Below are 26,281 nucleotides of genomic sequence, written 5' to 3' on the forward strand. Positions count from 1 at the left end.
CATGCAAAAACGTATACATAGAAATGGAGAGGGAGATAGATCAAAGAGAAACCAACGGGGAGGGGTTAAGTGTGGGAGGAGAGAATGAGAAAATAACTTAATAGAAGTAGGTTTCAAGAAGTTGGAGCGGTCTCTGGATTTTTAGGTCTCAGCCTGCGATGGCTGCGCTTGCGCAGTCTCGCTGGGGAAACTTAATGAGATAGAGAGAAAATCACTAGCGAGGTTAAGCCCCGCCCCTCTTCTCCATCGGCTGGCCTCCTAAACGGTGGTCAGCTATTGGAGAAGAGGTCCTAGTGACGTTCTTCTTTCTCTTTAAGCCCCTTCTTTTTCGGACTGACTTCCCCGACTTACTGCTGGCGTAAAAGGTTTCTTATCTTCTTTATGGGTCCAGATGGCCCCATAAAGAAGATAAGGAACCTTTTATGCCACCAGGAAGTCAGTCTGAAAGTTACGGGGCTGTGTCATGGTGAGCGCTTGTTTGAAAGATGAGATGGGGTATGTTTTATTGGATTGGTAACACTAAACGTACCAATTTCTAATAGCAGACTTACTTTCCACATGTTATCGCCATAGAAAAAATACTCTCTAAGCAAATACTCTCTAAGACATCAACGAATACAAAAACATATTGCGCCTTGTTCTAGAATGGTATGTTAATCAGCGATGTATAGCGCCTATGTGCCGTTGATATGGCTGCTACGAGCTATGGCTTGTCTGCTCTGTGCCGTGCCGCACTGATGAGCCTCTAGAAGCATGCAAATGTTCTAATTCACCAGGTCCGAACTGCTCCCGCCTCCCTCACTTTCAAAGATTTATGGGTCATTGGAAATGATACACGTGGCATGTGACTAAACATGTTCCATATCCATTAAGAGTTCAGAAGGTTAATGAACCTGCTCCCGAGGTATGGTTGTTCGCTTCAAACGCAGTCGTTCAGCTTTCCGAAGCCGATACTACAGTGTTATGAAGAAACATGACAGCAGCAGGACAAAGCGGTTAAAATCCAATTGTTAGCACGGGTATTTCGGCATAGCTGCAATGTGAGCTTTGAAGTCCTGTGCTCCCGCTAGGAGGCCCAAGGACTACACCTCCCAGAAAGCTCTGCAGCAGGCAGGAGCGAGCCTATGGCAGGTGACCCTGTGCCACGGAAGAGCTTCACCCGCCATCTCATCGGCTCGTTCGTGCAGTCCCCTCCCATGCTCGCGCCTCTGCCTGTCCCTGGCATGGAATGGGCCGCAGCAATAGTGTTTTGGTGCTCAAGAGAGTTAAGTAGGAACTGTTACGTTATTTTCAGTGGGTTGGATTCGTGTTCCACTCAAAGTTTTCAAACCCATTTTGCAAGAGCCACTTGTCTGCCTTTGCATTCAGGAACTATAGATTGTGATCCCTGCTGCTACACGCTATGTGATCTTGGCCAAATCAAGCTATTTTCACGTGCTTACGTCCCCATGTCAACATAAACAGTGTACAAAAAAACCCTACACTTTTTATATATAAAATCTCGCGGCCCGCTTGCGTTGTTTGTTTTCGTGTTCTCCAACATATATGTTCTTTCCTTCTTCCCGAATTTATTCCCCCGCCTTTATAATTTATTGCATTTATGATTTATTTCAGCTTCAACGATGTCCGCAGTTGACTCAAGTAGAAGCTGTGATGAAAGTATACTTTGGTTTGTTTTGCACAAGAGAAATATATATACATATTTGCTTGTCTTTTGATTTTGCCATTTGGCACATGAAGTTTCACATTTAAACACCCTCGGTACGAGCTAAGAATTCACTTCATGCAAAGTTGTAATGCTAGTCTGTCACTGTTATTTGGGGCCTGTACAGAAGTACACTCCTCCTCCACGGGACTTTGGATAGAGGGACGGTCATGTCTGCTGCAAGAAGGGCCCGTGCTTACTTAAGCAGTGTTGTCGATTCTCTGACCAAGATCTCTGCTGCTGATCTCTCCGGCTGGAAACGCAGGACGGAGGGGGAAGGAGAAGCCTGGCTACCTCCGAAGCATGGTAACTGCACCGTTCAAGCGTAATTACAGGGAGCGATATCCTATAAGAGACTTTAATTAAGTAGGGATCAGCGGGATTTAGAAACACCACTGTTACTAGCGCGAGACGTGTTAGCTATGTAATGCCTCTCACGCCCCATAACAGCAACTCTCACATGCGCACAACAGTGTTCACTTTCAAAGGGTCGGGACCTGCTCACCCTAACTCCTGTCAAACAAAAAAAAGGCCCTATAGTTCAGGGTCAGCCTTCTGTGCCCTAATGATTTTGTAATATTACTAATCCCCAATGTAGACGGTTTACTGGAGAAAAGTGTTTTGGTAACTTGCCCTGCCAGCAGAGGAGATGAGTAACTACCCAAAGTATGTTTACAGTTTATCGTCAGGGGCGGAGCCCAAATAAAAAACTTGGGGGATGAGGGTGAAACTGAGCCATGCTAAACTGCTCAGAATAGTGGCGTATTTTAGTTTCAAGCATAAGCAAATCAAAGTTTTATTAAAAATAATATTTCATAGTAGATACAAGTTATAATCTATTTTTATGAACTCTTCGTGTAAGACAAAAGCATGTTCGCTTTTTTAACAATAGCATCGGCAGATCAATTTTCATGCGTTTAAGCCACACCTATTGATTTTATCAGTGGACTGGTTACAGCAGCCATGGTGATATACACCTACGGCAGCAGCCAGAGTCGCGACATAGGAACATCCCACGTGAATGGACTGGTTAGAAGCAGCCAGGGCATACGCAGAGCCGGCCCAGGACTGATAGAGGAGAGAGCAACTCGTTACCTCTTCTTCCCTCGTCCTCAACCATGAGGGATGTCACCCAGTCAAAGGACAGTAAAAGCTGCCTGTGTTCCTTTAAGGAATGTGGACTGCTTTAAAAAGACGTTCACTTGGAACTCGGGAGGCAATCCCACACAGATTTTGCAACCTCCAGAGACTTCATAGTCTGCGCTGCGTCCTCTTTGTGCATGATGAAAAGCAAGCCCAGCCAGCTTGAGACTGACAATGCTTGTTTGCGACAATGAACACGGAGCCCTAGATTATCATTCGTGGGATTTCCTTTTATAAATAATTGTTTTATGGGTGAAAGCATTAAAAAAATAATTTTCCGTTAAATACATCCCTTCTGTTACTTGGGGGCTTGAAACCAATGCTCTAAAGCAGTTCTGTGGGCATCTACCAACATAAAACAAGAATAGAAAGACTACACATTGAAACAAGCATTTGCTATGCAATAGGTCTTGCATTAGGAAAGTTTGAGATATTGGTATTGTAAATGATAAATTTTGTATTTGTGTTGGTTTTGAAAATAGCTAAATTAATAGCTTTGTCATTTACAATTCCAATAGTTTTAACTTTCGCAAATGTGACACCTATAGCATTTGTAATGCAATATGCGTTGTATTTACGTGACTTAGATGTATTGATATTACAAATAACAAATTGGCTTTTATTTTTTTAAATAATTATTACTTAAATAAAAGTTATTGTAATTGATAATGGCAATTGCTTAAACTTTTGTAAATAACTTTTGTGAAGATTATGTTTGGTGTATTTTATTGTGACGAAAATCCAAGAACAGAAGTAAAATATTAACATCTTTTTGTGTCATTTGTAATAAAGCTTGAAACATTGAGAGAACATATTTGAACCAGTTGTCGTTGAATGCTTGCACAGATTGATGCTTTGGTGGCACTGAGTGATGTTGTGGTGGCGCTAAGTGATGTGGTGGCGACGAGTGATGTTGTGGCGACGGGTGATGCTGTAGCGTTCAGTGATGCTGTGGTAGCGCATAGTGATGTTGTGGTGCCCCTGAGTGACGCTGTGTTGGTGCTGAGTGATGCTGTGGTGATGCGATAGAGTGAGTGAGATAGGTAGAGGGAGGGCGATAGATGGATAGAGGGAGGGCGATAGAGGGAGGGCGATAGATGGATAGAGGGAGGGCGATAGAGGGAGGGCGATAGATGGATAGAGGGAGGGCGATAGAGGGAGGGCGATAGATGGATAGAAGGAGGGCGATAGATGGATAGAGGGAGGGCGATAGATAGAGTGAGGGCGATAGACAGAGTGAGGGCGATAGACAGAGTGAGGGCGATAGACAGAGTGAGGGCGATAGACAGAGTGAGGGCGATAGACAGAGTGAGGGCGATAGACAGAGTGAGGGCGATAGATAGAGTGAGGGCGATAGATAGACAGATAAGCGTGAGAGCGATAGATAGAGTGAGGGCGATAGAGTGAGGGCGATAGATAGAGTGAGGGCGATAGATAGAGTGAGGCCGATAGATAGAGTGAGGCCGATAGATAGAGTGAGGCCGATAGAGTGAGAGCGATAGATAGATAGACAGATAGATAGATAGATAGATAGATAGATAGATAGATAGATAGATAGATAGATAGACAGACTGAGGGCGATAGACAGAGTGAGGGCGATAGACAGAGTGAGGGCGATAGATAGATAGATAGATAGATAGATAGATAGATAGATAGATAGATAGATAGATAGATAGATAGACAGACTGAGGGCGATAGATAGAGTGAGGGCGATAGACAGAGTGAGGGCGATAGACAGAGTGAGGGCGATAGACAGAGTGAGGGCGATAGACAGAATGAGGGCGATAGACAGAGTGAGGGCGATAGACAGAGTGAGGGCGATAGACAGAGTGAGGGCGATAGACAGAGTGAGGGCGATAGACAGAGTGAGGGCGATAGATAGAGTGAGGGCGATAGATAGAGTGAGGGCGATAGACAGAGTGAGGGCGATAGACAGAGTGAGGGCGATAGACAGAGTGAGGGCGATAGATCGAGTGAGGGCGATAGAAAGATAGATAGATAGATAGATAGATAGATAGATAGATAGATAGATAGATAGACAGACTGAGGGCGATAGATAGTGTGAGGGCGATAGACAGAGTGAGGGCGATAGATAGATAGATAGATAGATAGATAGATAGATAGATAGATAGATAGATAGATAGATAGACAGACAGACTGAGGGCGATAGATAGAGTGAGGGCGATAGATCGAGTGAGGGCGATAGATCGAGTGAGGGCGATAGATAGATAGGCAGATAAGAGTGAGGGTGATAGAGTGAGGGTGATAGAGTGAGGGCGATAGACAGAGTGAGGGCGATAGATCGAGTGAGGGCGATAGATCGAGTGAGGGCGATAGATAGATAGGCAGATAAGAGTGAGGGTGATAGAGTGAGGGTGATAGAGTGAGGGCGATAGAGTGAGGGCGATAGACAGAGTGAGGGCGATAGACAGAGTGAGGGCGATAGACAGAGTGAGGGCGATAGACAGAGTGAGGGCGATAGACAGAGTGAGGGCGATAGACAGAGTGAGGGCGATAGACAGAGTGAGGGCGATAGATCGAGTGAGGGCGATAGATAGATAGATAGATAGATAGATAGATAGATAGATAGATAGATAGACAGAGTGAGGGCGATAGACAGAGTGAGGGCGATAGACAGAGTGAGGGCGATAGACAGAGTGAGGGCGATAGACAGAGTGAGGGCGATAGACAGAGTGAGGGCGATAGACAGAGTGAGGGCGATAGACAGAGTGAGGGCGATAGATAGATAGACAGATAAGAGTGAGGGCAATAGATAGATAGTGAGGGCGATAGATAGTGTGGGGGCGATAGACAGACTGAGGGCGATAGATAGTGTGAGGGCGATAGATAGAGTGAGGGCGATAGATAGAGTGAGGGCGATAGACAGAGTGAGGGCGATAGACAGAGTGAGGGCGATAGACAGAGTGAGGGCGATAGAGTGAGGGCGATAGATAGACAGATAAGAGTGAAGGCGATAGACAGAGTGAGGGCGATAGAGTGAGGGCGATAGAGTGAGGGCGATAGAGTGAGGGCGATAGATAGAGTGAGGGCGATAGATAGACAGATAAGAGTGAGGGCGATAGAGTGAGGGCAATAGATAGATAGTGAGGGCAATAGATAGATAATGAGGGCGATAGATAGAGTGAGGGCGATAGATAGAGTGAGGGCGATAGATAGAGTGAGGGCGATAGATAGAGTGAGGGCGATAGATAGAGTGAGGGCGATAGATAGAGTGAGGGCGATAGATAGAGTGAGGGCGATAGATCGAGTGAGGGCGATAGATCGAGTGAGGCCGATAGATCGAGTGAGGCCGATAGATCGAGTGAGGCCGATAGATCGAGTGAGGCCGATAGATCGAGTGAGGCCGATAGATAGATAGATAGACAGACTGAGGGCGATAGATAGTGTGAGGGCGATAGATAGAGTGAGGGCGATAGATAGAGTGAGGGCGATAGATAGAGTGAGGGCGATAGACAGAGTGAGGGCGATAGACAGAGTGAGGGCGATAGACAGAGTGAGGGCGATAGAGTGAGGGCGATAGATAGACAGATAAGAGTGAAGGCGATAGACAGAGTGAGGGCGATAGAGTGAGGGCGATAGATCGAGTGAGGCCGATAGATAGACAGATAAGAGTGAGGGCGATAGAGTGAGGGCAATAGATAGATAGTGAGGGCAATAGATAGATAATTAGGGCGATAGATAGAGTGAGGGCGATAGATAGAGTGAGGGCGATAGATAGAGTGAGGGCGATAGATAGAGTGAGGGCGATAGATAGAGTGAGGGCGATAGATAGAGTGAGGGCGATAGATAGAGTGAGGCCGATAGATCGAGTGAGGCCGATAGATCGAGTGAGGCCGATAGATCGAGTGAGGCCGATAGATAGATAGAGTGAGGGCGATAGATCGAGTGAGGCCGATAGATAGAGTGAGGCCGATAGATAGAGTGAGGGCGATAGATCGAGTGAGGCCGATAGATAGATAGAGTGAGGATAGATAGATAGAGTGAGGGCGATAGATCGAGTGAGGACGATAGATAGATAGAGTGAGAGCGATCGATAGATAGATAGATAGATAGATAGATAGATAGATAGATAGATAGATAGATAGATAGATAGATAGACAGACTGAGGGCGATAGATAGTGTGAGGGCGATAGATAGAGTGAGGGCGATAGACAGAGTGAGGGCGATAGATAGATAGATAGATAGATAGATAGATAGATAGATAGATAGATAGATAGTGTGAGGGCGATAGATAGAGTGAGGGCGATAGATAGATAAGAGTGAAGGCGATAGACAGAGTGAGGGCAATAGAGTGAGGGCGATAGACAGAGTGAGGGCAATAGAGTGAGGGCGATAGACAGAGTGAGGGCGATAGACAGAGTGAGGGCGATAGACAGAGTGAGGGCGATAGACAGAGTGAGGGCGATAGACAGAGTGAGGGCGATAGATAGAGTGAGGGCGATAGATAGATAGACAGATAAGATTGAGGGCAATAGATAGATAGTGAGGGCGATAGATAGAGTGTGGGCGATAGAGTGAGGGCGATAGATAGAGTGAGGGCGATAGATAGAGTGAGGGCGATAGATAGAGTGAGGGCGATAGATAGAGTGAGGGCGATAGATAGAGTGAGGGCGATAGATAGAGTGAGGGCGATAGATAGAGTGAGGGCGATAGATAGAGTGAGGGCGATAGATAGAGTGAGGCCGATAGATCGAGTGAGGCCGATAGATCGAGTGAGGCCGATAGATCGAGTGAGGCCGATAGATAGATAGAGTGAGGGCGATAGATCGAGTGAGGCCGATAGATAGAGTGAGGGCGATAGATCGAGTGAGGCCGATAGATAGAGTGAGGGCGATAGATCGAGTGAGGCCGATAGATAGATAGAGTGAGGACGATAGATAGAGTGAGAGCGATCGATAGATAGATAGATAGATAGATAGATAGATAGATAGATAGATAGATAGATAGACAGACTGAGGGCGATAGATAGTGTGAGGGCGATAGATAGAGTGAGGGCGATAGACAGAGTGAGGGCGATAGATAGATAGATAGATAGATAGATAGATAGATAGATAGATAGATAGATAGATAGATAGATAGTGTGAGGGCGATAGATAGAGTGAGGGCGATAGATAGATAAGAGTGAAGGCGATAGACAGAGTGAGGGCAATAGAGTGAGGGCGATAGACAGAGTGAGGGCGATAGACAGAGTGAGGGCGATAGACAGAGTGAGGGCGATAGACAGAGTGAGGGCGATAGACAGAGTGAGGGCGATAGACAGAGTGAGGGCGATAGATAGAGTGAGGGCGATAGATAGATAGACAGATAAGATTGAGGGCAATAGATAGATAGTGAGGGCGATAGATAGAGTGTGGGCGATAGAGTGAGGGCGATAGATAGAGTGAGGGCGATAGATAGAGTGAGGGCGATAGATAGAGTGAGGGCGATAGATAGAGTGAGGGCAATAGATAGAGTGAGGGCAATAGATAGATAGAGTGAGGGCAATAGATAGATAGAGTGAGGGCAATAGATAGAGTGAGGGCAATAGATAGATGGAGTGAGGGAGATAGATAGATGGAGTGAGGAAGATAGATAGAGTGGGGCTACTGCAATACAAGAAACATACAAATTAATGCTAAATGTATGCATTAAGGTGGTCAAAACATTAATACATTGGCTTGTTATGCCGCTACCAAAATAGTGAGACACCATTGTTTCACTACAAAAAGATATAGGTGACACTACCATTTTCTTTACTCTCGAGTGAAGAAGAAAATGAAAAAGTAGAAAGTAAAAGAGTTGCCATCACCGATTTGCCTACTGTTCCTGCGTGATCAACAGTGCTCTAAGCATGCTACAGTGCCGCCATGCCAAGATGAACAGCACCCAAGAACTAAAGTGAACACAAAAAAAAGAAAAAGACAAAGAAACCACCTACTTGACACACAACTATCGTCGTATGCCTGGTGCAATACAAAAAAACAAAGCGCAACGGCACGCAGGAGCGCTGCAAAGAGAGTAACCTCCAACTAGACAAGCAAGTGAAAAATAGTCCTGTGTAGTAAATGTAAATTACCTGGCGTTACTGGTTAGACAGAAAACCATCTGGAATTGATACAAACAGTGCTGTTGAGTAAAGAGTGAAAGAAATTGCAATGAGCCGACTGAAACATCTGTTGAAAGGAAACTCGTGGCAACTCACAGAAAGTTCCACCAAAAAGTCCTTCTCAAGGTTTCCATGCGGTTTGACGCATGGCATTTGGACGCCTCCGCCATGTTTTAAGGAAGTGCGACCCCGCTGACCTGCTGAGGTCACGTGTCACTGTGTCAGAGAACTAGAGCGAGAACTGAAAGTGAGGGTGGCCGCCATCCTTTTGCGGTCACGCAATCATTAAAACGCGAGCAATTTCAAAGGGTATGCCTTGATCCAAAGCGGTGAACAAAAAACAGTGAAACTGCTCAAGTAAAGAATAAAACTGTAGGAGCCCATGACCCAGGCTAATTTCCACAGGTCAATGGGCACCCCTGCTGATACGTAATGCAAAGATTGTTAGAGGAAACAGCAAAAGTCTGGAATGAAACCGAGCACCGAAGGTGCAAACTACTATGTTCAAGCAAAAGTAGGAACGGATCAACATTGTGAAAAACGAATCCTATCAAAATAATATAAAAACGTTCATTAACACATATGTAAATAAGACGAGTGGCGGGGAGTGGCTGAGGAGAGTAAAGGAATGGTGGGAGGTAATTCAGATCCTGCTTAAAACAAGCACTGGCATTGCGCGGAGGGGACCGGGGGAGCAGCTTCCTTTGAAGTCTGATGCCGAGGCTCAGAAATGGTGTGGGATGTGGCTGCGATGGGCACGCGCCCAGCTCACATGAACTGTACCGAAACCGCAGTTTGGGGAGACTTTTCGAAAGCCTTACTATAATCTCGACCACCATCCCTACGGGATGGCTTAGACGAGACCTAAAAAAACAGCCCCGCCCCCTCGCCCCCCACCCTCTCCTTTCCCCAGCCACCCTTGCCTGGCAGAGAGCGCACAGTTTGGGGGCACTGGGAGAGAGTACAAATGTTGTGGAGTCACCTGCTGACCCCTGGCCCAGGCCCTGAGCTCTATTTGTTCTGGCCTTCCCATGTTTTCACTGGGAGTGCCTGGGCAGCCCTGGGGTAAACACAGGGAGCCTGGTCTGGTGTGGGGTGACGAGAGCTACATCTGCCAGAAGCATGTGTAACAAGCCTTTGCAATGCAATAGGTCTTGCATTTGCGAGAGTTTACCTATTGGCATTGTAAATGACAATGCCTTTTATTTATGTTTTGAAAACCAACACATAAATAAAAGGCAGTGCCATTTGCAATGTCAATAGCTCGAACTTGCGTAAATTAGCGACCGATTGCATTGCAAATGCAATAGTTCTCGCATTTGCGAGAGATGAAGCCATTGGCATTGTAAATGGCAATGCCATTTATTTATCTGTTTGCAAAACCAACACATAAATAAAAAGTTTGTCATTACAATGCCAATAGCTCTAACTTTTGCAAAGGCGAGACCGTTGCATTGTAAATGCTTGTTTCTTTAGTGACTTAGCAGCCCTGCAGTTTCATTAGGTTTGTGCTGTGAACCCAGCCAGCTAGAATGTTTTCTGCTATGTAAATATAGGCATAATGGGTAGCAATAAGAACAGAAGGCATGATTAACTTTTATTTTAATAGCCAAATGTGGAAGAATTTTCTAGTAACGGTGGGGGAAAGGAAAAAAACCCCTATAAATCAAACATCTTAAAAAATAGAAAAATGCACACTCCCTCAAAACATTTCTCCCCGAATATTTGTCTCAAAACTTTTATAGTTTTTCGTTTCTGTATCTGCGCCTTCCTCCACAGCTATACTGCCTGCGGGAAAACAAGCCAGCAAAGTCTGTCTAAAGCTTGTTATGCCTGCCTTCAGGCCCCAGGAATTAAAGAACAGTATCAGAGCCTGCATGTGACGTTCAGTCTGTAATCCCTAAATCGAAGATTCATTTATCTCCAGCTAACAATGCTTTAACGTAGCTTATATACTGCTTGAACATTGCTAAATGTTTTGAAATAAACAATTAATACAGAACCGACTCTTTCTTGACTTTCATCTAATTATGTTCCGTAAAACATTATTGACTGTTTAAAAGGAACAATGTGGAAATTGCAATATCAGAGTGTACGAAACTTTGATATTTTGAGAAGAACAAGAAAATCAATTATCAAACCGGGCTAAAATAGGCACGAAGCCAAATATTCGAGCAAGCCGAGTATCACGTTGTAATTAAACAGTTTACGTCATTCACAACTATGCATTTGCATGTAGAAAACGTATATTTGAATAAACGGACATGTATAACGCAAAAGGGGATACCTAAAAGAAAATGATATGAAGATTATACCAGGGTGGTTTCTTGTTTAGGAGAGGGGCTTTCATAGACAGGCTGTTTCCCCTCTGGAATCTGCAGCAACACCTACTGACTAATCACGTCGGCATAGAGCTTCTGAATAGGACTCTGGCACAGGCACACCTTTAGTGAGGGTCTTGCTCTGCGGACTTCGCTGCCGCTACACTAAGGAATTTCCGGCACCTCAGAACTTGCGCTCACCAGATATTTTGGCTTCTTTTTGCTGTGGGAAAAGCTGCAATATGTAATTACAGTGAGTGGGGTATTAAAGGATTACCATTCCAGAGAGCCTGCACTTGCGACACATTTTTGCTTTTTTCCCTTGAAGTACCAGTTAGAGAAAACCCCTATGCCCATGAACATATTCCTTTATAGGGTATTTCATTTTGGTTTAATAAAGTACTTCTCTTTTTATAAAAGATAAGTACTGAATTGGAAAACCATTATTGCATGCTATTTGGGTATTGCTGAGATCTGAGTCTCTAACTCCACACCTCACCGTGCTACCCTGTAAGTCTTGGACTGCTCACCCCACTATTCTGAGGGTCAAATGTTGTAAGGCGAACATGGTGCTCAATTTGCACCGTTTTATGCAGGTATGGTTCCTGGACAGCAGCAGTAAAAAGCCCCAACCACCACAATTGTAGCCCAGTAACTCTTTCCTGGCCATTGGAGCCCAAGACTGGTTCTGACACCAGTCCACTTACCTCTAAACTAGATAACTATGCCAGTCATTATAACATTAGGCTCACTCTACCCTCAGACTGCCCACTCACAGCCTCAGGCTATCCCAGCTCTTCTACCTTCGCACCCATTCTCTGCCACTTCTCTCCGCAGCTCTTGTCCCAGTACGACTGCTTTCATCCATGTTTGTGTTCTTCCAATTCACCCCGCGGATTGCCCGCTCTCCCCAGCGTATGTGCGCGAGACCCCCAAATTATGCCGCCTTACCCCTTCACCACCCCACTGAACCCCTCAGAGAACCCACTTTCCAATGGTATTAACACTGTGCCCATTTTCTCCGGTCCGCCACTTCTTCAATAAGCAGCAGTCTCTCTCTCTCAGCCTGCCTACTCCCCCTCAGTCTTCCTCGTCCCCCAAACATACTGGCTCTCCTCTCAAACTCCCCACTGACCCTCTTAGCATGCCAAGTCTCTTCCTCATACTGCCTGCCCAAACCCCGCCATCTCACATTCGTCTGCTCAATCTCCCAGCTCTTATAAGAGTGTCACACTTTACTTTTGACTTCCAGTTCTCCTCCCATCCTGCCTGTTCCCTCTTTCTATGCCCGGTCTCAACCAGTCTGCCCACTGTCCCTCAACCTGCCCTCCCACTCTTCTGGTTATAGAAGCTCTCTTCCAGCTTGTCTGCTCCGGCTCAGACTACAGACTCCTGCTCACTCTTCTCCAAGTATGTCCACTCCCCATCCAATCTGCGTTATTATCCCTGCTCTTCTAAAGCTTGCCCGCTTTCCCCTCAGCCTGCCTACTTTCCCCTCAGCCTGCTTGCTCACGCCCTTAGCCTACCCACTAAACCTCACACCCTGACAGCGATCCCAGGCCATTTCAGACTACGCCTGCACTCCTCCAGACTACCACTTTTCCCCTCAGCCTGCCTGCTCTGCTCCCAGTATTCACAGTCTCTTCCTACTAGCCCTGCTCTTTCTCCCTGTGTGCTCATTCCCCCTACTGTCGCTTCCTATTCTCTTACCAGCTTGCCCGCTCTTCCAAATCAACCACTCTCCCCTCGGTCTGCCTGCCCGCTCACCCCTTCTAGTCTGCTTGCCTAATGTCTCACACTAGCCATTTTCCTAGATGTTATAATATTCTGACAACTTCTACCTATAGCCTGTCTGCTCTCTCCCCAGTATGCCTGATCTTCACCGCCTGCTTGTTCTTCCTCTCCCCACAGTCTGCCCACAATCCCACTCGGCCTACCCATTCTCTCACTCAGCCTACCGGTTCCCCCTCTGGACTTTAATTTAGTATACCACTGTAGGTCCCAACTAGCTACACCCTACGACCGCTTCTTAACATCAAACAATGAAAATCAGATACAAGATAATATTAACAAAGTAAATCCGACACCATGTATCCATTTCTCCCTTTAACTTATGCCAGGTCAGGACTGTATGGTCAACTCAATGCAGTAACAATCTAAGTGGACTATGAACATAAGAAATACTATGAAGGGACTTTAAGAGTTGTTCAAAAGTGCTAGATTACCAAAAACCATAAACTGTGCACCTGTCTCACACGTCTTAACCTATCACATTACATAAAAGCTGCATCCCATAACACGATAATCGCACCTCGTGGTCATCACGAACAGCACAGAAACACTTCTGACACAGGATTAACAACAACACTCTTCCCACCAGACACCCTACACATTGTAGTGCGCTACGCATGTAGGCAAGTGCTTCAGCACCCCAGAATGAAGTTATAAGCGCTATATAAATGCAGCAATACAATACTAATGTGGTTCATTTGGAAAATAACGCTCCATTTAGCTTCTTAACAACGAATTTACAAGTCATTCATCTACAGAAAGCCTAGCATGTATCATAAGTAAGGCTCCCGAGTTTTATGGTATTTATTTTTTCAGAATTTCAGTCTGTATGTATCCATTATGCTAATTTTTTTCTGCTTTTATCCATTTTTATTTTGTGTTTTCTGTATAAATTTAGCTGCAATGGGAATTTTTCCACATTTGACTGATGAACGTATACTCGCATTTGAATGTCCCAAAGGTTTCAGCAGTATACAGTGCAAAAGCAAACACTTGCATTGTGGAATGGCATAAATAACTGTAGATATGCACTTAATTAAGCTTAATTAGGCAATCTATTGTCTTTTTTCCTCTCCCTTACTTCTCAATGTGAACACCTACTGATCTGGCACTCATGATTGACCGTAGACAAAAATCATACAAAGAAGACCTATTTTCTGTACTTAAAAATAAATACAGACAGGAAAATAAATAGTTTTTTGTCTGTATTTATCTGTAAAAATCAGTAAAAATTGAAAACTGGGAGCACTAATCATAAGGTTCGTGTGAAAAATAATATTTTTCAGTAGTATATGAATGTCAGATATAACAAGGCAGAGATATCAAAAATATTTAAAACTCACTTTTCGACTTTGAAAAATAGTGCACAGCCATCCACATGCTTTTTTTCCTGCTCACACATGATTTTGGCACGCGACTTTGGGGAAAAGAATCCATCATATCCTCGTTCTTTTAATGCCGGCAGGAACAGTGCGTAGTACTGCTCTGTTTCAACTTCCTGAAGATGACAGAGGGTGACACATTACATTAAAGGCTTTAAAGTTGAACCATATTTAATTCACTTTTCAGCAGGTCCTCAAGTGAAGTCACAAGAACAGAGATGCTCTGTCAAATAATAACAGACGTGCATGAGGAAAAACACATTAGTACAAATATAAGAGGTACAGACAGCACTGGTAGCAGTGCAGTGGACGCGCTGCCACAATAACGGCCTTTCCGACCCCCCCACACCCTTTATCATTATAGAGAAGCCTAGCATTTACTGGAACAATCTTGAATCCCAGCAAGATGACTGGAAGGTAGTGAAAGGCTCTGCTCCACCAAATCAGGTGGAGTTGGGAAGAAAGCCAAGAGTGCTACATTGCGGACTGCTGTCAGAAGGCAGTGCACTGCTGGGGAGTGGGGTCAGACTGCTGCAGGTTTGAGAATGCTTCGTTCCCTACCCCAAGAAAGAGAGAACATACCTTAAGATGAGGGCGGACAGGACAAGGGGCTCCAGGCCCAGAGGAGTGGGCAAGCCTCCTATGAAGGTCTTGGGTCTGGACTCCTGCATGCAGCGATACAGTGACAGCATGGCAACACAAGGCCGACCATGGCAGTGAGACCTGGAACTCAACATGGCCACCGGCAGGAAAGAGTAAAGCGGTGGCCATGTTAGAAAGGTGTAAAAGCTGAGAGGAATAGCCCCTCCCCTAGTTAGTGATCTACTAGATCATCTAAACAAAATCAGACTTTAGAGTCTGGGCAAAGTGCTGTAAGGTGCATGTAGGGCCAAGCTGAACAAGGCTGTTTCAGTGTGTACTTGAAGCATAGAAACAATAGATAATTGCTTCAGGCACAGAACATACAAGTCAGTAAGTCAATTGCAACTTCGGGAGATGTGACAAATGCACCTTCACTGAGAGGCACAGCTATGGTCAGTGGGTATGAGGTGTTAAATGACCTTGTTGTTACAAGACATCTTCAATGTATATATACACACTACACAATTGAAAAAGCCGGTACATACCACGAGAGTGGGGGATATTACCAAATTAAAAAAATTGAAATTGTACTCAAGTTGAATCTGCAGTGGTCATTTTCTTAAACTGAGCACCAAGCGAGATAAGATTACACCAATAAACGAGGGTGCTGATGATGCAAGGGCATCATACCTCCATTCCAAAAAACACAACACACTAATAGTCTGCAACACTAAAATGGCAAACACTCAAGTGGACGGGACATATGAATGGGGAAATCTGCACTGGGCTCAGACATCCCTCAGTTCTGAAGCATACAAACAAAGGCATACAAAATATATACTTTGGCCATCACAGAAAACAGAAACAGAAATAAATAATCAAGAAGCATAACTATACAACTGAAGCTAATATAGAATATCCCAAGTAGAGGATGTGACTATAACCAAGAACAGGCAAATAGATAAACAAATATCAGTGGTACAGCAGGAAGAGAAGTTAATGGATCACAAGGACAGATTCAAAAGGAAAATGTTTAAGTACTTGAACTGTCGGAAGACTCAGAAACATATCCAATGGATCTCTTACTGGCGAAGTTGATATCGAAACTGTTTACATATCACATTGCTCTAGTGGAAATACAACCTGGTCGTGCTCACTAAATCCTTACAAAACACAATGACCGGTGCACCTTCAAGAATGCTATGATCCAACTCAACATGAAACCAATAAGACCAGAAGACTATTGGAAAAGCAAGTAGCAACATATCAAGTACAATGGCAACAGGATATCCTTTTATCAGGACTTTGGTCAAGGTAAGCCGGATAAAACACTTTTGAGGAGGGCAGCAATATAGGATTCTCACGAGCATTGGGTTTATATACGAATAAGGCTTGATGGGGAGCAGTGGGAGAAATAACAATAAGAAATTTTGTTTACAGCAACAAAGGAAAGAAATGGGAGCTAAGCTATCCGCTTCCAAACTGTGCTCCACTGTTCATCCCAATAAATACCGGTCGACTTACCAGGTGGGACGCCCTTATCTGTTCGAGGAGGCGTTTGTTACCTGCACTCAGTTTTCTTTTAGTGTCTGTGATTTCTCCATTTACTTTTCCCTTCCTCACAGTTATGATTGAGACTCACTTGCTTCTTACCCTTTTGTTAAATCTCATACCACTAGGTAAAAATGGAGGTGGTTGGGGGATTTAAAAAGAAAATCAACAGGTAATGGACTTGCCCCTATTTTATGGTTATGACCCAAGTGCCCTCACACCGTGGTTTCCGCTTCCTAAACCCAGCGTTTCGCCAAGTGTCTTAGCAGAGGCTCCAGATAGTTGAAATCTACCCTTTCCCTTCCCTAGCATGCTTCTCCCTTATCCTAATTGGAATGGCTAAGTTTGTTCACACACCGTTATAGCCACAACCCTCCTGAGTTGTGGCCGGCGTGACCACGGATGGAGAGCCTGCAACCACCACTCCTCTCCTCCAGCTTCCTCGCCTGCCCCTTCATCCAGATTCTGCCTCACGCTCCATCCCACTTGAGCAGTGCAAAATAAAATTAAAACAATAATAACAAGAAGGTAATATAATTTTATTTTTCTTATTGGGACTCCAACTCCAGCCAGGTCGTGCAGGGCGGGTCTGGGCTCTCCACATCAGAGAGGAGGAGAGGTTTACAACCCCTCCCTAAATGCGAATGATGGTTTGGTGGGCCCTCTGGAGCCGTCCAAACCGTCATGCACACTTGGCATGTTCTCCACTAGGCTGTGTAGCCCAGTAGAGAACATGCCCAGCCTCCCAGTTACTGGCGGCCACTCAGACCAATGGGCTAGTAGAGTCTGGGTGCTTCTGGTGATCTGCAGGACTATGGGAGAGACATGCAGCAGCGGTGAAGAAGGTAAGTCACATTTTTTTAAAGAGTGGAGTGGGATTGATTGGAGTGGAGTGGGTAGACTGGAGTGGGGCAGATTAGAGTGGAGCTGGGTAGGTTAAAGTTGGTAGGCCGAGTGGATTAGAGCTCGGTAGATTGGAATGGAGAAGAGTAGATTGGGGTAAACTGTAGTGAGGAAGATTGCAGGGGAACCGACTGAAGTGGGGTAGTTTGGAGTGGGGTAGATTGTGGTGGATAGTAGTAGAGTTGTGCAGGGTAGAGTGGAGTAGATTGCAGTGGGGTAGGTTGGAGTGGAGTGGCATTGGATAGATTGGACTGGAGTGGGTAAACTGAGCAATAATGAGTGTTGTAGACTGGGGAATAGTGGAGTTGATTGGGGCAGATTGGTGTGCAGTTGAGTAGATTTGAGTGGGGTAGATTGGGGTTTGGTAGATTGGAGTCAGGTAGAAAGGAGTGGAGTGGAGTGGGGTAGATTAGGGTGGAGTAGGGGCAGATTGTAGTGGATTGGGGTGGAGTAGGGGTAGATTGTAGTGGATTGGAGTGTGGTACAGTGGAACAGTGTATATTGGGTGGAGTGGAGTAGATTAAGGTGTGGTGGGGTGGCGTTGGATAGATTGGAGTGGAGAGGGGTAGATAGGAGAGGAATGGAGTGGAATGGATAGGGGTAGATTAGAGTGTAGAGGGGAGACTGGAGTGTAGGGTGTAGTGGAGTTTGGTAGATTAGGGTGGAGTGGAGTACATTGAAGTGGATTAGAGTAGGGTAAATTGGAATGGAGTGGGGTAGATCAGTGTGTTGTAGATCGTAGTAGAAATTAGTGGGATAGATTGGAGTGGAAAGGGGTAGGGTAGGGTAAAGTGAAATGGGGTGGGGTAGATTGGAGCGCAGTAGATTGGAATATATTTGAGTGGAGTGGGGGATTGGGTGGATTAGAGTTCTGCAGATGGGAAGGGAGTGGGGCTGAGTAGATTGCTCACATGATTGACTGACGTCAGATGCGGAGCTGTAGTGCAGTGCTCCGGAGAGGAGAGTAGCGGAACTAGCAGGGTATGTTTGCAAGCCCGAGTGGAGACCTCAGCGGCCCCTGCAACCAGCATGTTTTACACCACAAAACCTGAGTATGTGTACCCTGCGGCTGGACAGCCAGTTGGAGGTAGTGTAGCGATCCCCCGTCTGCTACCGTACTAATGCTGCCTGGCCCTGCCCAACTCTCCTTTCTGCTTTTGACGCCTGTACAAGCAGTTGGAGCTCAAGCCGCGGAGGAGTGAAGAGAGCCGCCGAGTCTCAGCAGGTATCTGTTTTTAGGCATTACCGTGCCTACTGAGAGGGGCCTGAGGAGAGAAGAGCCTCGGGAGTTGCTGGCAGCGAAAAGGCTCAGTGGTACGTGGTAAGCACTAGGCTGCAGGTTTCCTCACGTAGCACGGAAGCGGCCAGATTAGGCAGGCGCAGCTTGTTGAGGAGCCTGCATACCTGCTCCCACTGATGCCTGAAAACTAAATCTAACCCATTAAGTAATAAGGCACCTCATTTGTGAGCTTTAAAGGGGAGCGGAATTATATCAACATACTTCCCAAAAATGTCTGGAGAGACCCCCCGCTCGAGTATACTTCCAGTATAGACCGAAATGATGGAAGAGTCGCAAGTCGGTGGGGATATGCAAATTGAGCCAATAGTGGCTGAGGGCATATGGCAGAACTCCATTGAGCTAGACCAGGAACGTTGCAAGAGGGAGGAAAATGTATCCCAGAGTGAGCGACCTCACATTCCTACTACCATAGCAGAGATTCAGGACTTACAAGGTTCAATATTATTGGACTATACATTAGCGGACATTTTGTCTTTTAAAATGAATTCAGAAGTAATAAATACATAAATCAGTATTATTGCCTGAGGTGCCCAAAAGGTAAAAAAAAATAATTGGAGATATTTTCTAGTACACCAAGTTGTATAGCTTCACGTTTATCAAATATGTCAGGGTCAACTGATTTGGTACTGAACCTGCTTAGTAATATTCCATTGGATTAGGTTTGTGTCTATAACTATTTGGTAAATCTTGTCCTTAAAAGGCAAGACCACTGATAGTGCTGATCATATTTTAGATATTTTATCAGTGATACCTAAGAAATTACCTCTGGAACCAGTTGGAGAGAGTAGCGTTGAGAATGCTAAAAGCTTGAGTATATGTAGTAGGGAAATGGGACTCCAAACGGAGCCCTGAAAAGAAATGCAAACTAATGGATTTTAAAGGTGAGCTGTCAGACCTTCTATCTAAGCTGGAATCTGTCCTCAGAAAACAAGATGTTCTAGGACAAGCATGCTCTAGTAGGGGGGAAGATTGCCCAGATCTAATACAGGATAGGGAGGTTTTTCCTATATTTTTAGAATACAAGAAATTGGAACCGGTTAGTAAACTGGGCATTAGAAAGAGAAAAGGCAAAACTTGTAGGATGAAAAGAAACAGAGCGAGAGGATTGGATTTTCAACAGTCCAACAGTGATTCCACAAGAAGAGACCATTGTTGGCCAATCAGTTGTAGTAATAGGCTCTGAGGACGACAAGTTTGGGTTACTGCCCTCATTAGTTATCCCTAGCCCACTCAACGAAGAGACAATCCTCGTGGGCACCAGGAGGGAGGGGACTCGGCGCCAAACTCAGATCCGTCAGCGGGGTGGTGACCGGCTGCACAACAACAGGCAAGTAAGGGGCACTGCCACAGGATACACCTCCAGTCATGAGGCAAATTCAGAGGAAGCCGGACACAACTAGGAGGTAACACCTGACGGGCCCACGATCCTCGGCTAGAAACTGCACAAGTCCCAAAAGCAAACTCAAGTGGAGCAGAGCACTAACACTTTGGGAACACCCGATCACCCCAGATCAGGAGCCGACTACAGGCCTCAGGGGGGTGGAGTCTGCTGGGGCACATAGACGAGAGGACACCTCGGAACAACAGAGAACCCACACAGTAAAGATCCTAACAAATCTAACACCAGGGCGATAGTAAAGCAGCTTAGACACCAGCCACTAATAACAGCATCGCAAGGGTGGCACCAGATGGCAAAAGACATAGACCCAAAACCACAAAGGCAGGGGAAAATGGATGTTTGCTAAAGTTATGACTGCCCCTATGACGCAAGCTGGGGCTGTGACAGAAATACTGGACAGTACTATACTGCTGTAAGGGATTCAATCCTCCAGAGAGGTGCTAGAGGGTAAAAGCAACAAAATTCAAATCGATATCAACTTGTTACGTCAGGACTTCGCAACATTTCCGAAAAAGTCAGGGAGGCACAGCAACAAATATCTGAGGTTGAAGACACCTCTCACACACTCAGGAAGGACGTCACGGCCTTGACAACAGCTATGAAGAAGGTGGCGTGGAGGGTTGACGATGCAGAAAATCATGCTCACAGAGTGTATCTGCGCTTTATCGGCTTCCCAGAAGCAATAGAAGGCTTAGATACATGCACTGTTCCCTGCAAATGGCTTATGAATTCCCTCCCAAGTGCGCAGTTCTCCCCTTGTTTCGTGATCTAGATAGTCCACAGAATACCAGGACAAAACCCCCCCAGCTGGAGCACCGCCAAGGCCTTTGATCGCACACTTTTTAAACTATCAGGATCGAGAGGTCATCCTCAGGGAAATTAGATAGACGGGGCATCCGGATATCAAACACCAAAATAATGGTGTTCCCAGACTACTCGAGAGAAGTAGAAAAACAATGCAAGACATTTGACTCAGTGAAAAAAAAGCTGCAGAACCTCCAGATATAATACATGCTACTCTTTCCGGCTAAAAGTAAGATTCCAGGCCAAAACATAATTTTTTTGAAACCCTGATAAGGCATGGCAATGGATAGAGGAATGCCCTCTCAAAAGAGCATCAGGGAAACAAACTGAAACCTCCAAGAGAAGCCCCCTAAGAGACAGCAGACTCAGACAACAGAGACAAAAACTGAAATATTGCACAGGCTATTCAGGAGACTACAACAGGGCAACTCCATACCGGAATAGAAAAAACCATTTACACAACACTCCAGTGTTCAGACTGAGGACAATCGCTCGGGAGGCAAGGCAGGAATAAAAGACTCATAAAACTGGGACAAGACAATGCCACACCCCAGAACATACAGAGCGAGAAATGTCATTGTACCCGGATAGTGACCACCAACTACTGCTAAACATTAACCTCCTTGAAGAACATAACCCGGGCTCAATGGCACACAAACCAACACCACAGATTCGACATGGTGGAGCTGAAGAAGGATGAACTATACTGGAGCGACCGAGGGCCGAAGGGACAGTAAGCTGGTGGAGAGTTCTCCCCCCCCCCTTTGTGTGCATTTTGTTCATTCTTTTGCTTAATTCTTTTGTGTTGTTCCTTTTCACTCTTTTCCATCTCCTCTCTCTTTTTCTCCAAGCAGAGGTTTCAGATGCAAACACAGAAACTTTGAGTAAGACTTGACAGCCGCATCTTGGTTCAGTCAGCATATACCAGATAACCAAGGAGATAAGAGAATAGGAACACATTTGGGGATTAAAGGTGGAAGGGCGACGGACCTCCCCAATCCATCTACAACACAGTTGCTCATGATGACCCATAGGGGTAGTTGCGTGGGCGGCGGGGAGAGTGAGGGGGGTAAGGAGGGAAGGGAGTCAGGGCACTGGGAATCAGACAGTTAAGGTAAAGTTGAAATCAGGCAGCATCCTTCAAAAAAAGCGCAGCAGGAGTTTAGGTGACATGAGAAACACTTCAAACAACGTTGCTCGACACTCACAGAAGTGATATGGCGGCACCCAGTAACGACACATACTCAGTCTTGTCCTGGAATTTGAATGGGTTGGGAAACAAGGCGGAGAGAGGCCTAGTGTCAGCATATATTATGAGATTGAAGCATGAGGTAATATTCCTTCAAGGAATACAGTGCGGATTCATGGGTAGGCGGCATATAAAACGATAGCACATGCAGGTTTTTCTACCGGAGGGAGAGGGGTCGCAATCCTTATCAGGATATCCCCACCATTCAGAATAGAATGCATGTGGGTGGACCCTCATATGGGACAGGAAAGACTTTACCCTGATCATTGTTTATGCTACCCCACGATTACAGAAACAGACGTTAGAAAAGCTCACAGACATCCTCTTGCAAGCCGGCTCAAATCACCTAATAGGGGGAGACTTTAACAATGTCATAGACCCCCAGATGAGCCATACCACGACAACCACAAGCATCCCCAAAGACACACAACTCCAACGGTTTACTGACACACTACCACTAACAGATGTGCGGCGTAGACAACACCCACATACTAAAGCATACTTATTTTCTCCAGAATTTACTATGTTATTCACCCAGCCAGGGCAAAAATAGAGTCAGAAAGTAGAATATCTCGCAAGAGGCCCCTCCGATCACTGGCCTCTTTGGCTCACAGTGGGCAAAAAAAAAACAGCTGACCAGGAATGGCTGGAAACTGAATGCTTGGGAACTTAAAGACCCTAAAGTTGCCCAGGATATTAAAATGGACACACATTTATTTTAGAGAAAACGCAGGATCCATAGAGTCTGCCACAACACTTTGGGAGGCGTAAAAAAAGGTCCTAGGGGACAGAGCTCAGAACATAATAGCACACAAAAAAAATAGAGAAAAAGAAGAGATTGCAGAAATCGAATTAAAAATCCTTCAATTAGAAAAACAAGCCCTAACTAGCGAAGATCCTTCGCTAATACGAAATGCACAAGTTCTCCGTAGGGAATACCTGGCCCTCGCCCAGAACGAGCTGGTGTCTATATGATGCCAGAGATAAGGTAGGCAGGCTGCTTGCATGGCTCAGCAAGAAAGAATTAGAGGCAAGATGGGTGATCCAGATAGACTCCGAACAAGGTCAAAACTACAATACGCCCACCAAGATAGCGGCCGTTTTCGCCCTGTATTACAAAACCTTCTACGCGGAACGTCCCCTGGCAGAGAAAGCACAAATAGAAAGATACCTAGCCAAAATAGATGTCCCAACATTAGATAAAATAGAGGCCCAACCACTAGAGGACAAGATAACACTCAGAGAAATTAGGGAATCCATTTGCTCTCTGAAACCCGGGAAAGCTCGGGGTCCCATTGGAATACCACCAGAGTTATACAAACAAAACTTAGATCTGTTAAGCCCTCATCTCCTTAATATGTTCACAGAAATGCAAGAAATAGGCATCCTTCCACAGGATCTTCGAACAGCCACAATAGTGGTAATACATAAAAAGAGCAAGGCGCCAAAAAGGAGTAGTTCCTATCGACCCATCTTCATATTGAACACAGAGATTACAATTGTAGCCCTTATATTAACCCATAGACTGACAGCAGTCATATTCAGCTGCATCCACTGGGATCAATCCGGCTTTATGCCCAAGAGGTCAACTAGACTGAACTTTCGTAGATTACATAATTGACTGGAAGTCGCAAGTGCCAGGTCTGACTCACATCTAATACTGTCGTTAGACGCTGAAAAAGCATTTGACACAGTCCACTGGCCCTTCCTTATGCTGACCCTCATAAAATTCAGATTTTATTCCAAATTCCAACAATGGATAGCTATTCTGTATGCACAACCAATGGCCTGCGTACGAGTAAATGGAGCAACATCCAGAGAGTTCACATTAGGATGCAGCACGAGACAAGGGTGTCCCCATTCCCCACTACTTTTCACCCTCCAACTAGAGCTTCTTGCATCCATAATTCGGGCACCCCAGGAGATGTCTGGTTTTCAAAGAGATGAGAGTGGGACCACAGATGAACGCATATCCCTCTAGGCAGATGACATCCTACTCATTATTACTAACCCATCTTTCTCAAATTTGAGCTGTCCCAGGGTCTTGTGTAATTCGAAGCCCTGGGTTGATGGATATAGGCAGGATTTCTCCCAATTAATTTTGTATCCTGCGTGTTCCCCATACCATTCAAATGTTTCAAAGACACTCAGGATACAAAATTAATTGGGAGAAATCCTGGGACAGCTCAAAATTGAGAAAGACGGGATAAAGTACCTAGGCGTATTCCTCTTCGCAAACAGATTTGAAGCTCTAACTCAGAATATATTTTGAGCCATCGCGGAATTCAATGCGGACATAAAGAGATGGAAATCATTGGTCCGGACACTTCTTGGGAAAGTGGCATTATATAAAATTATAACACTTCCAAAATGTTTATATCTACTCAAGGACACATATTACCCATTCCCAGAAGAGGTCTTTGTTAAGATACATGAGGCGCTGAGGATATTCTTGTGGGACGTGGAACCCCCAGAGTGGTGCTTCCCACTCTGCAGCGAAACCAATGTAACTGGGAGATATCGCTTCCGGATATTAGGACATACTATTGGGCGGCCAAATTAATCGTCGCTAACGACTGGGAACATATGCCAGGGAACCACCCTACATATGCATTAGAGCGTGCACAATTGGAGACTTGCCCACATTCCCATTACCTTCTTGGAGGGAAGGGAGCTAGGTAGCTACTAGCAGCCATGCAGGTTGTGATACGTGCCTGGAAGAAAGCAGAAAGGCAGATGAAATGGAACAATTGAATCACAAGAGAGACTCGACTCTGCTTAGTGGAAAGACTCTGAGAATTCACAAAACTAAAGGGTTTTTAAGAATAACGACACACACAGGGACAATACTCGCACACACCTCTACCGGCACACAAGGTCATAGACACGGGGGTGAGGGCCCTAGTGCAGGGTTCCCAGGCCTCCGCTACACAGGCTGACGGGACCGCCATGTGCGGCGTGTTGGAGAAGGTTGTGACTACGTGTCACTAGTAGACTGCTACATGTACTACTACTCATTAAAATGTAACCCTTTAATGTGTGCGACAATGTGTAATCAATTTTTTTTGTGCCTCCCCCCCCCCCTTTTTTCAGGGGGGGGCTGATATGCGAAAATTTAATTAAAAAAATGTTTTAACTAAAGGGTTTTAAGAAGTGGGATCTGCTGGGCATCTCTAAAATTAAAGACATATTAGATGCTAAAGTGCTCTCCACTTTTTCACATCTCCAAAGCGAGTACAAACTGCACCAGAAACAATATTACAAATACATGCAGATGGCATACGCATGGAGGGCGCAGAGAGTGACATGGAGAAGATCCCCGACTATGCCCTGTTAGAGGGGAAGACTTATCATGGGAGAAATCAGCTAGAAAGCAGTTTCATGGATATACAGAACCCTAATTTATAACAAGCCAGACACTCTCATAAAATTGAGGGCAAGGTGGGAACTAGAATTGGGAGCCATGGATGACCTTGACTGGGAGACAGCACTGATGCATCCACAAGAGGTTGCTATTAAGTCTCGACTCCACCTTATTCAGTTTAAGGTACTCTATCACAGGAGGTCACCCAATTCGAATGGCAAAGCACCCCAGAAGGGTATTGAGGAGGGACTGAAAAATTGGGAAAATGAGACGTCTGCATCACTAGGTTATGTAACAGCGTTGTACGTGACTAGATTTCTTGTTGATTACGCTATGATTTTGAATCTAATGTTTGAAAGTATTTGCTATACCTGTATTAAAAACTATAAAAAAAATATTTTTTAAAAACCCAAAAGAAACGCTCTGATTATTGCAATGCAGGAAACCTGGGAAGTGCACAAGGTGGTGATGTGGGACTATAACGTTTTTAGCACAAGTTCATTTAAGGGCAAGTTTGGCCAGCCTGCCGGAGGGCTTGCTGTAATGATTGGTGTAAAATATGAGATGGAGGGGACCGTATTGTTTCAGGAATATACAAAATTCCTGACAGTTTCGGTGAGTGGTATATTACCTGATAAGCATGGCAAGAGGGAGATAAAAGGCTGCCCAGATTTCATATTA

General features: G+C 45.2%; 1 protein-coding gene across 2 annotated transcripts in view; it reads right to left on the minus strand.

Moving 5' to 3' along the window:
- Window positions 1-26,281, minus strand: part of LOC147727850 (CCR4-NOT transcription complex subunit 6-like) — a 1,257,974-nt gene that overhangs the window by 532,741 nt on the left and 698,952 nt on the right. For both annotated transcript variants that reach the window (XR_015309348.1, XM_086961812.1), the window contains exon 8: window positions 14,410-14,564. Coding sequence is in view for 1 of the 2 variants with exons in the window: in XM_086961812.1 (XP_086817938.1) it covers window positions 14,410-14,564 (155 nt within the window). In the remaining variant the exon portion in view is untranslated. The remainder of the gene's footprint in view (window positions 1-14,409; window positions 14,565-26,281) is intronic.

Source organism: Lissotriton vulgaris, chromosome 3_1 (assembly GCF_964263255.1).
Source record: "Lissotriton vulgaris chromosome 3_1, aLisVul1.2, whole genome shotgun sequence".
Taxonomy (NCBI): domain Eukaryota; kingdom Metazoa; phylum Chordata; class Amphibia; order Caudata; family Salamandridae; genus Lissotriton; species Lissotriton vulgaris.